Below are 12442 nucleotides of genomic sequence, written 5' to 3'. Positions count from 1 at the left end.
GGTCTAAGAAATGTGGTGGGGCAATGGGCTCAGCTCCCAATGCAGTGTCTCTTACTCTAACTCATTATGCCATCTTTTGTTCATGCAAAGATCTCAGTGTCCTCATCCCTCCCTAGGCTGAGATACAGCTTATGTCTAGTAGAGCTAGCTTCACGTCTTGCCCATTGACCTGTGACAGCCTATAATGAAACTATGCCACACAAGCACAAGGTAATCTGAAGTGCCAATGGCAACATGGAGGTTTTGCACAAACAGGATGAAGAATTGTCATTCAGATGAACCCAAGTATGCTTTAATTCTAGCATACTTTAATTTTTAGGTTATTATTAAAAAGAAAAGATTCTTTCAGAAGACTTTTTAGATGCCGAAGACATCTGCAGTGACCTTCAAGAGCATGTTAACAAGTTTTAGAAACATTACAAGAAGCAGCAGAACGATGAAGTGTCAGACAGAGGGACCTGAATGTGCTTGGCTCTCAGGAGAAGTGCAAAGATGTTCACCGAGAATCTAGAATCTTTGTAGATTGGGCGATGGCCACTCAAGAAGAAACCTTGGTAGCCGCGTTAGAGTGTTGAGGCTACTCAAACCACTGATGGCATTTGTTGGCTCTAAAGGCAGGAACTATTACCAGCTGTGCACAAAGGCCTGCAACAATAGGCAGAGTGACAGATAACATTCCTTAAACGTTTTGATTTAAAAAAAATTGAGAACAATTCAGGTTAAATAATTATAAAATGATTACGTTCTAAGTTAACAAATGTGTCTTCGTTTCATGTTTTGTGTGCTTTGTTAGCAAGTCCTTCTAATTACCCCGTGATGTAGACACTGTAATTTTCCCTAAGTTCCAGATGATGGAGCCATTATGTACTTGCCAATCGCTGAGTAGTTAGAAAACAGCAGAGTCAGGACTCAGAACTTCTGACTCCCACGTCTCCTCAAACACAGCGTTCTTTACCGCAGAGGGTTAAGAGAAGTTCTCCAATGCATTAGGTATAGGAAGGGGCAAACATGTCCCCTGATACAAGAGGAAAATTAAAAAGACCCCAATATTCTTCTCGTACAGAAGCCCCTTCACTGCTGATGCACACCACAGGGGCATGGTTCAGACCTCATTTATTCTGGATTAGCTGAGTAGGGGCTGCCAGCTAACTGCTAAATTAGAAAGAGCTAAATACAAATGGCTTCCATTAATGTTATGACTTGCCAAATAAATGCAGCAATTTAACTGGAATTGATCTCTTCTTTCCTGTAACTTACGCATTGTTAACTTTGGGGTGATTTGGCACTTTTATTCCCAATGCTCCTCCGTGTGTGCCTGAGGTTGAGACCAGGCTTCTCACCTATGACAGCCATGCCCAGATTTTTCTACTGAAGATTTCAAAATTGTTCCTCTATGAGCAGTCTTATTACAAAAGAACATTTTCTTTCAAATGTTAAAATCCTTCTACATGATTCCAAGATTCTGAATTCTGCCCTTCCTCCTTGATATCTAGTTTGACTTATGAATCAGTGTCATATTCAAGTTGAAATGCGGTAATGGCATGTATACTGATACCATCAAACCCTGCACTGAACTGACTCCTTACTAAGTGCAGAATAAGATACAACGTAACAGAGTTTTTGCTAGGAAGTCTGAGTCAGAGTAGTCTTATCTCTTTTATCTTTCTATGTAGCAGTGACAAAGACAATAATTAGTTAATGTAGATTGTGATGAATTACTGAAAGTGATTGATCAAAAGTATCGGTAATAGGTTATAAAATATACTATGCAATTGTTACACTATTGCTTTCTGTTTTACTAGTTTCTTATAGACATTGTTATTTCTCTAATTCATGCTTGCTCTGTTCTCTATAAAATATATTTTGTCATAAAATGTATTGTTTATATACATACATGTATAGCTATATATATTAAATACATATATAAAATATATGCTATATATATAAACATGTATATGTATATATTATCTCTTTATAAAATATAGTGATCATTTGTGTTTATATACGTGTAAATATGTTGTATATCTCTACATGTATGTATGTATATATGAATGTATATATTTAAAAATGAGGTTCATTCAAGGCATAATTAGAAATGCAGTCTTGACTCAGATACATTTCTTTAGAAACTTAAAAATGTCATAGAAAATAGTCTATACATTTTTAAAATTCTATATATTCTTTATATTCTCTTTCAAAAGTCCAGAAATATTTTTAATCATTTATATTTACTTAACCTCCCCCAAACAAATCAAATTATTATATGATAATAACATTAGCTTCTAAGTTTCCTTTACTTAGATTTATAGTAAGTATATCATAGTTTTTTTTAAAAAAATGGTATGTTTTATTAAACCACGTGGGAATGATATAGTCGCATAAATAAGAACCTTTCCTCCCGTGCTCTGACTCCTTTCCATGGACATTCAGATCATCACTGGTGCCTTTTAGAATCTTGTAATGGGGTGGATAAGTGGCAGGAGTGGCAATTACGGGCAGCTCTCCTGCACATGCTGTTACCAGAGACTGGGAAATTACATCTCTTGATGGATGCCAGCCATTGCATGCACTGGGCTGGAAATCACATATATGGCAAGGAAAACTAGCAAAAAATGGGAGAAAACACCAACAAACAGAGGCCAACATAGAAAGAGAAAGAGAGGCTCAGTCATGACGCTTGGCCTTTTGTGAACATCGAAGGCTAAATTATCTGTGACGATGTGTCTTCTTTCACACGTTCACGCAAATACTAAGTAAAGTATTTATAATCAAAGCTTAACAAATTCAAACCATATGTGTTCCTTTATGGAGTGTGAAATTTGAGAACGGATGGCCTTGTGTGTGAGAATACACCTGGGTAGTTAACCCTGCAGGGCTTGTGCAGAGGGCCTACAGTCTAACATGTATTATTTGGTTAAATGAGCTGCTACATGCAATGTTTATGGATACACAGCAGCTGCAGAGGAAACTGGTGGTTATGAAGCAAGTACAGCGTATGGCTTTGGGCCCTTGTGCAAAGAGAGGTGGAGAGGGATGCTCAGAGGAGCATTAACTAAAGGCAGAAGCTGCCCTTCCAGGATTGTCCTGAGGAGGGGCTCTTAGGTCAGGTTTAAATCCTTTTCCAGATCCTTTTAGGGAATAACTTTTAGGGAGAAGCATGCTAGGTTTCTGAACCATGTGCTCAGTGATGTTTAATGGCTCCTGCATTTTATGACTGGTCTAGTGCTGTGGCTTGGTATAAAACAGCACAGTTCATTAGGAAGATGAACTTTTGCCTACAAAAGGTAAACAGGTACTTCTAACAAAGTTTTACTTCTAATAATACAACCACTATTAGCTTTTAATAAAACATGGCCTCGTGTTAGATCGATGGTAAATATTTATTGAGTAAAGAAATGAAATAGGCTGCTTTCCCCACTTGAGAGTTACCCTGCTCAACATTATTAGTTATGGCAGGAAGCAGAGTACCTTAGGCTCAGTGTTTCCAACAGAGAGATAAATGACTAAGAGAATGAGTGAATGAGTGAATGAATGAATGTGATTTTCAACAACTAAGCTGAAAGAAACAGTAGGGTAATACATGTTTAACTCTTCACGTGAAGCAGATTTTTTCAAATATGTGTGTATACATACATATGTCCACAATACATGTGTGTGCAAATGCATATATATATATATATATATATATGCATATGCATACATCCCTATGGTTGTGGACTTTCAATTGGTTTAGAACCAAGGCCATCTTATTTAAGGCAGGAAACAGTTGTGTAATTATTTATTGAATGGAAGAATGACAAAATTACTTCAGAGCTCCCTATGGGGGTTTTCAGCAGCGGACTTCTGAGGGGTAACTGTTCTTGGGATCACTTACTGTGAATGGTTGTTGTTTTCCTTAGGTGTGGAATCCATAGCATGTTCCCCCTCCATTTAGCTGCCCTAAATGCTCACTCTGACTGCTGCAGGAAGTTGTTATCCTCTGGTAAGTGAATGTGTGCCAGCGATCAGGCCTCATGTGTCCTGTCCGTGAGCCAAATGGCTTTAGGTGTGTGGTCTCGGTGCTGGCTGCACATGGCCATGGCCTTATCTTGGCAGAGTGAGGTGGTTCCATGGCTGCCTGCATGAGACAGCTCCTGGCACTCCTTGAAGTCAAACTGTTTGGATGTCAGTGTTGCTACCTACAGTGAGTCTTGTCCAGTGTTTAGTGGTTCAAGTTTGGGTGTGGATAAGGACAGAGCTTATGTTTGGGAATCCTAGGTCACAGAAGAAAAAATCTCTGAGGCTTAAATTGGTGCCTTAATATTTAATACTTTTCAACAAAAGAAAATGGCCTGCTCTTCCAACGTTTCAGTCATAGGAAATATCATGTTATCATCCAATTCCACGGGCATCGAAATATCATCAAGGCAGATCCCCCTCCAGGAAGGTTTAACGTTTTATATTTTTAATGCGGAGCTGTCTGGAACCAGCCTGCATGGAGCTTTGCTGATCTGTCTCATCCCTGCTTTTGAAAATCTCCATCTATTAACAAGTTCCTGGGCTTTCCAAAGCGGTAGAAGCCTGCAGGGTGAAGATGGTTTATGAATTGATTCATTAGCCATCCCAGAGGCGTATTTCTTCCTCTAAGTACTTTGCTTATGGTGGATTCTGGTCTCACTGCTTTTGGCATGCTTAAAAATAATCCCTGCATGAAAGTGTTTCCCACATCTTAGACCCGTGGGAAGGTTGGGACGCACTTAAGAAAATGTCTAGTCCTGCCTGTTAGGGTTGTTCCCCTGCCTTCTGTGTTTCTCACATGTCTATCTGCCTGTCCATTGCCCTACTTATCTCAAATTGGTTTCATAAATTTCTATCCTGGGATTGAAAAATGGGGCCGTGGTTCACCGAGGGCCGAATGCAAAAAAAATAAATCCTTCTTGACTTCATGGTGCTTCCTATAAAATTGCCAAGCCTGAGCTGTTACCATTCGTTTCCATGACAACCTCTTTCTGACTGCAATTGCTTGCCTTCTGGTTTTCCTACTAACTGATTTTTCTGTCTCTGCGGTGTTTCTTGTGGTTTAACTAGGACAAAAGTATAGCATAGTGTCCTTGTTTAGTAATGAGCACGTGCTGTCTGCAGGCTTTGAAATAGACACCCCAGATACGTTTGGAAGAACGTGCCTTCACGCCGCTGCTGCAGGAGGGTGAGTACTTCTGAGTGGTGATGATTTCACGACTCGATGACTTCATATGTCATAATGGGCATGAATCGCCTGCGAACCAAAGGCAGTTTCCTTGGTAAAAGGGGTCACAATCACGTCTACCAAATATCAAGTGTCACTAGCTCCATTTCCACATCACTCAGAGTTTGTGCTTCCAAAGAAAAATAAAGTCTATCTAGTGTAGCTCATGGGCCTTGTGTCCTTGTCCTCCCCTCCCCACACCCCACTCTACCCCCAGGCTACACAACTTGGATATCTACTTGGATATCTCCTTTTCTACCAAAAGAAATGAATTTGAGTTTTTTTTTTTTATCAAGTTTTCCCTTCTCTGTTGCCAATTGACAAGTGGTGATTAAGAGGACGAAGGATTGAATCCATTTGTGCTCATGTACAGATATTTAGTAATAAAAATGAGATTTGAAATTTATAGAATGATTAAAGGTGAGCGAAGGCCAAGGAAATCCTAAAGATAAAATAATAAAATGAAAAAGTGATTTAATTCGTGCATTTTCCCTTGTAGTAAAGAACTTTGTTTCATCAGCTTTTTTTTTCTTGTGCATATCAAAGGTTAGATCAGAGCTCTGATCAATATTTTGTTGATATATGACCACATATTGACCAAACATAGTGTCTCTTAGACGACCTTGTATTGGGACGGTGTTGGTTTTAAATCAGTTTCCTAGTTCTTAAGGAAATCTCCATTTATCACGTGTGTTACCAAAGACATTACCTATTTATCAGTGGCGAATGAGCCATGAAACAGTACAGCCCTTATTTCCATGGGTTCCCTTCTGGAGTCATAAACTAAGGAGTCGCTGTATTCTGCTGAAGAGAGCAAGTTACTGTATTTTTAAAAAGAAGCCTCTTCCCCCAACCCTAGTCCTCAAACCAAATAAGAGTCACAAACCACACATTGATTCTACCTATATCTTTGCTCCTTTTCCATCCACCGTTCAGTAAGAGGTGGGTGCTGTGTATTAGCTGATGTGCTGTACCATTTCATATGTGCCTTTTAAAATTTATGTATTTTGTGGCTCTTACATCTCGTTCTCCGGAAGAGCAGCTATGAAGGGTAGATGTAGAAAGGGGAGAGCCCAGGCTTATCATCAATAGGATCATTTTTCTTATTTAAATCATAATAAAACAATACGTTCTGGGCCACTTCCTAGCGTTTCAGGTTTAGAAGATGATAGATGGTTATGTCTAACATGAGACCTGCCCAGAAAGTGGTAACACACCATGCTGGGTTTATATTTGAAACGCCAATTAGAACGAATATTAGCTACGTGCCCTTCGACAGGAAAATTCACTTCAGTGGGCCCTTTTCTCTCTGTTAAGAGTGATTTATTGCTTTTGTGAGTGACAAAGGTTCTTTGAATGATCACTGGGCTTCAATCTGCTACATCATTTTCAGTGTTGGTCCGGGACATTTATTTACCTGGGTTACAAAGACAGGGAAGTGCAGCTGTCTCTTTTCCATGAAAAAGTATCGAGTTGAAATGGTTACTGTTGGGGTTTATTGTGCTGTGGTGAAAGGTAGTACTCAGCCACTTCGCCTCATTGTTTAAAGGTGACATTGGAGGCTGAAGGGGTTTCATAAACTCCTGACGGTTTTGAAAAGGAATTTTAGGATAAATGATGAGGCTATCACCAGAGGGCTTCATCATGTAGTAATCATTAAATTCCTTAGTCACTGGGTTGAAAATGTTCCATGAAGCCCTTGCATTTATGGATTTATTAGTTAGAAAGGAAATGTTGATCCTTGCAATGCAGCATTCTCCTGGAATATGTTCAGGTTATTTCTTATTAGTGGAATTTGTGCCCCAAGGCTCTCATTTCATCTCAACAGCTTTCTGAAGGTATCTTAGTAATCAACCCTGCTCACACTGATTGTGCTTCCCCTGTCTTTCCAGCAATGTAGAATGTATAAAGCTCTTGCAGAGCAGCGGAGCGGATTTTCACAAAAAGGACAAATGTGGGAGGTATGTGCTCAGGGCTGGCCTGCCCCGGGGACCTGAGAGAGAGTGGGGAATAACACTGGGAAGTCCTGTTGTCGTCATCATCACTGAGATGGTCACCATGGGACAACTGGGGTGGCTCCCTCCTCAGAAGGCAATCCTTCCTTGTAGGGAAACATCAACAGAGCTGACAGGAAACATGCATTAAGGGTTCTCTCAACTTCTTTTTTTTTTTAAATTGCCTACCTGGATATGTTTTAGAAAAATAGCAGAATAGACCAGCTTAGTGCGCCACATTTGAAATATGGACTGGAGAGATAGCTCAGCAGTTAAGAGTATGTATTGCTCTTGTAGAGAACTGGAGTTCAGAGTCTAACACCCAAGTCAGTGGCTCATAACTGCCTGTAACTCCAGCTCCAAAAGCCTAATGATGCCTTCTGGGACTTCCTCAACTTTCCAGACACACAGAGACATACAGACAAACAGACACACATGCACACGCGCGCGCGCGCACACACACACACACACACACACACACACACACACACACACAGAGAGAGAGAGAGAGAGAGAGAGAGAGAGAGAGAGAGAGAGACATATACCAAGTAATAACATTAACTCAGTACTTAATACTTGACCACATACACCATAGTGGTCCCATATATTAGGCTCTACCCTCTAGTTTTTATTGGTACAATGACAAAACCACCTAATGCTACACTTCCTAAAACACATCCTGCTTGTCAAACATGAATGTATGATGCATACACATGTGACACAGGACTGTATGTAGGTATATATATATACATACACACTTTCACTCTAGCAATTCCTTCTAAGCCCTTACCACTTGCCCTCAGCTCCTTGATGTTGACTCCTAAATGTAGAGAAAAGGAAACTGTCTTGTAATTCTTATGGAACTGTCCCTCCTTTGTGTCCCCTACTGCCCTGAAAACTCTGTAACTACACTTTACTAGTGGGGTTTTTCCTCATCTGACTGTTAGTTTCCTGAAAACAAAAACTAAGTGTCATTTTCTCTTTTCCATTCCCTTCCCTTCGCTACCTCTTCTCCTCTCTTCCCTTGTCTGTCCCCACCTCATGTGTGTTGATGTGAATCAAAGCCACAATATTGCACATGCTAGGCAAGCCCTCTTCTACTGAGTTAAATCCATAGACCTTGCATTTAGTTTTGAGACAGGGTCTTGCTCTGTAATCCAAACTGGCCTTGATCTCACAATTTTTCTGCTTCAGCCTTCCCAGTGTTGGGGTACAGGCAAATGTCCCTGTATCTAGCTTTCTATCTGAACTGCATCAGAGCTGCTGATGCCCAGCCATTTTCAGCCCAATTAATTAAAAGCAATCTAATATGTAAAATATTATAACCTTATAATTGTAATTCTCCCTTTTGGATTGAAGAGAAAAATTAACCAGTAAAAGAGTTCTAAGTTGTCAACAAAAATGAAAAAAAAAAAACTTGAAAACTGATAAATAATTCCTGAGCTAAAGTTATTTTTAGTGTTCTATTTGGTTATTATTCTTGGGATATTGGCTAGTTACACCAGAAAAAAAAACTGTCAATAATTGGAAACTAAAAATAAGTAATATAAATTGTATCCCATTTTTTATGCAAAGAACTAGCTTCTCAAACAGAAAGGATAAGTGTGGCTTGATAGGTAAGAAGGGAGGAATGTACACGACTGAAGATGTACGTGACCTAGGACCCTTGTCTCCAGTTTTGCTTTCATTAGTGGGTTCAGAATGTGCATGGGTATGAGAGACACTCTGTAGAGGAAACTGAGACAGTTCAGGAAAGCCTTCAGTTCTAATCTGAGAAATCCAGCCTTTGCCAATGGGGGAAGACTCGTGGTTTTAGAACGGGGTTGTCATAGGTGGGGATTGGCCCTTTGAAACTCAACCAGAAACTAGAAGAAGCTTTATAAGAGTTAAGAATGGTCTGTAAAAAAAATTCATTAGTATACTCTAATTAATGCAAAATGATGGATTTCATTGTGACATTTTCATACATAGTACATATTTTATATTTGTACACTCCATTGCCCTCTCTTATCCCCACCCCTCACACAGCCACTCCCTTATTTTCCCTAGTAGTCTCTAAAGATGGTCTTTTTTTTTTTTTTGGTTCTTTTTTTCGGAGCTGGGGACCGAACCCAGGGCCTTGCGCTTCCTAGGCAAGCGCTCTACCACTGAGCTAAATCCTCAACCCTCTAAAGATGGTCTTAATGGAGATAATCTGGATGGTTCTTCATGGGCCAATCTTGCCATGGACAAGAAATAACGTAGCTCTACCCCAAGGTAGGCACTAGGAATAGAAAGAAGGGACAGTGCCACTGAGGCTGGCCTCGCCAGAAGACACGTGTCTTTGCAAACTCAGCTTCACTTTCCACACTGAGAACGGAAGCGGGAATACTTGGGCCAGTGCTCCTGTTAGCAATGAGCCTATTTGCTGGACCAAGTAAATTAAAATAATAGTAATAATGATGGTAATAACAATTTCTGTTTGTTTCCCAGGATCCCTTTGCACTATGCAGCTGCAAATTGTCATTTCCACTGTATTAAAGCATTAGTGACCACCGGAGCCAACATCAATGAAACAGACGACTGGGGACGGACAGCTCTGCACTACGCTGCTGCATCAGACATGGATAGAAAGTAGGCATAGCCTTGTTTGCTTCATCCCGGGTAGAGCTGGGCGGTGGCTGTTATGCTTTTCTGAGGAATCTCCCATTCAGCGTGGAGGGCCATCCGTACCCCAGGTTTCCCCGTTCCGTCTCTAGGTTTAATTATTACACACCAATGCATAATTTCCTTCTTCTCTGCTCTTGGGTTCAATGCCAGGCAGAGCTGTCAGGCCTGGGATTTTGAGTTCTTTAGAAACCTGTTGGAATTTATTTGACATACACAGTAGATTCCACCATTATCACATAAATGTTTCATCTGCTAATATGTATGTCCTGTGTAAAAAATGCCCACCAATGCATAAACCCACCTGATGCAGCTCTGGTGATGAGATTCGGTGGTGTCTTCCTTATCTGGACATGAACATTCATTCAGCGGCTGTGGGAATGTCTTACTCTGAATTTTTGGACTGTAGGTGGCTGGGTGTGGAAAGTCTGCATCACTGAACCCCACTGTAAGCGAGAAGGGTGTGTGGTCCCACAGTTTACGTAGTTCATAAATTCATAGGAAGGTTTGGATGAGTTTGCATGACAACTGTTGAATTCTTTGCTGTCCCTTGTGGTGCATTTGATTCTGGGTAAGGGGTATTGGCTTCTTTTCTAGAACAAGGGCATCTAAACATTCAATTTTAACACCTAAATCAGCTAAGCACATGTTCTTCCACTGGGCTATACCACCAGCCCTTTCAAACATTTAAGATGGTGGCCCAAGTTAGAAATAATCTTATCTCATGATTTAGTGCACATGTTCACACACATGTTCATACATGAGAAATAAAAAGAGTTCACACCACGGAGGCTCCCGGAAGAGGCGGCGCAGATCTTCCTGGTTGCTGCCACCGCGGAGCCGTGGGCAGGGGTAGTGGCCGAACTTGAGCCTCGGGACCACAGGTAAGACCAACTTTTTCTGCTGCAAGTGACCTGCCTGGTGAACTCAAGGCTGGGTCCTGAGGAACAACTGAAGACCTGTAAGAAAGGAAAAACTACAGCCGAAAGCAGAACACTCTGACCCATAACTGACTGAAAGAGAAAACAGGTCTACAGCACTCTGACACAGGCCTATGGACAGTTTAGCCACTGTCAAAATAGCAAACAAAAGTAACACTAGAGATAATTTGATGGCGAGAGCAAGCGCCAGGAACCCAAGCAACAGAAACCAAGACTACATGCAGCACCATCAGACCCAATTCTCCATCAAAACAAACATGGAATATCAAACACACCAGAAAACAAGATCTAGTTTCAAAATCATGTTATTTGATCATGATGTTGGAGGACTTCAAGAAAAGACATGAAGAACTCCCTTAAGAAACACAGGAAAACATAAATAAACAAGTAGAAAAGCCTACAGAGAGGAATCACAAAAATTCCTAAAAATTCAGGAAAATATAAATAAACAAGTAGAAGCCCATAGAGGGAGTCACAAAAATCCTAAAATTCAGGAAAACATAAATAAACAAGTAAGAAGCCCATAGAGAGGTCACAAAAAATCCACAGAAAATTCAGGAAAACACAATCAAACGGTGAAGGAATTCTTTCAGGGATTTATGACTTTCTAAGTCAGGAATTTTATTTCCTAGACAGGAGATCGTGAGACGGTGGAATTAACTGTTGATGTTAAGAATGTTTAGATATGAACAGTTTGACAGGCCTGACGTGTGGGAGACCAGGATGGCTGAGCAGTGGAGTCTGGAAACAAACGGAAATTACTGTTGGTCAACAAATGGTTGGGAGTTAGGGAAAATGGTTAAACTGAACAAGTCTGAAACAGACCCTGTCTCTGCGTAAAATGAATTGCTCGTGAAAGAGGCCTTGTAATGCAATATATTGTGGCTTTGATTCATCAACACACATGAGGTGAGGCAGACAGAGAGAGAGAGGAGAAAGAGGTGGCGAAGGGAAGGGGTGGAAGAGAAATGACACTTAGTTTTGTTTCAGAAGCTAACGGTCAGATGAGGAAAAACCCCACTAATAAAATATGAATACAGAGATTTTCAAGGAAACTGAGGCACACAAGGAGGACAGTCCAGGCCTGGTGGGAATCGGCATCAGGCTGAGGCAGGCTTGAAAATTAGTGAGGTGTGTGTTTGAGATATTTTAGCGTGGGTATTTTGTCAATAAAAACAGAGGCAGAGACCACCTGTGAGTTAATGGTATGTCTCTCTTTCTTTCTCGTGTGTGTGTGTGTGTGTGTGTGTGTGTGTGTGTGTGTGTGTGTGGCAGTGTGCATGTGTGTCTGTTGTATGTCTGTGTGTCTGGAAAATTGAGAGTCCCAGAGGCATCGTGGGCTTTGGAATTTTGGAATTTACAGGTGGTGCACTGACAGGTGTTGAACTCTGAACTCCAGTTCTCTACAAGAGCAATACATACTCTTAACTGCTGAGCTATCTCTCCAGTCCATATTTTCAAATGTGGCGCTGTTTAAAAAAAAAAGAGATGAAGAACTCCTGTCTGCATGTTTCTCATCTGAGGATTGGAGGGGGCACAGTCCCAGGCTGATGGGAACGTGTGTGGGTTTAATTTCAGGCAAACCCGGCAGACAAAGGCATGCGACTCACCAGTTTGAAAATGCAGATCTCATTTTC

General features: G+C 40.8%; 1 protein-coding gene across 1 annotated transcript in view; it reads left to right on the top strand.

Moving 5' to 3' along the window:
* Ankrd44 (ankyrin repeat domain 44) overlaps positions 1 to 12442 on the top strand; it is a 277873-nt gene that overhangs the window by 184497 nt on the left and 80934 nt on the right. Inside the window, exons 11-14 of the mRNA XM_032901107.1 lie at positions 3900 to 3982; positions 5068 to 5185; positions 7117 to 7185; positions 9691 to 9831. Of these exons, the coding sequence (XP_032756998.1) occupies positions 3900 to 3982; positions 5068 to 5185; positions 7117 to 7185; positions 9691 to 9831 (411 nt within the window). The remainder of the gene's footprint in view (positions 1 to 3899; positions 3983 to 5067; positions 5186 to 7116; positions 7186 to 9690; positions 9832 to 12442) is intronic.

Source organism: Rattus rattus, chromosome 4 (genome assembly GCF_011064425.1).
Source record: "Rattus rattus isolate New Zealand chromosome 4, Rrattus_CSIRO_v1, whole genome shotgun sequence".
In the NCBI taxonomy this organism is placed as follows: domain Eukaryota; kingdom Metazoa; phylum Chordata; class Mammalia; order Rodentia; family Muridae; genus Rattus; species Rattus rattus.
This window is presented reverse-complemented; position numbering and strand designations above follow the sequence as displayed.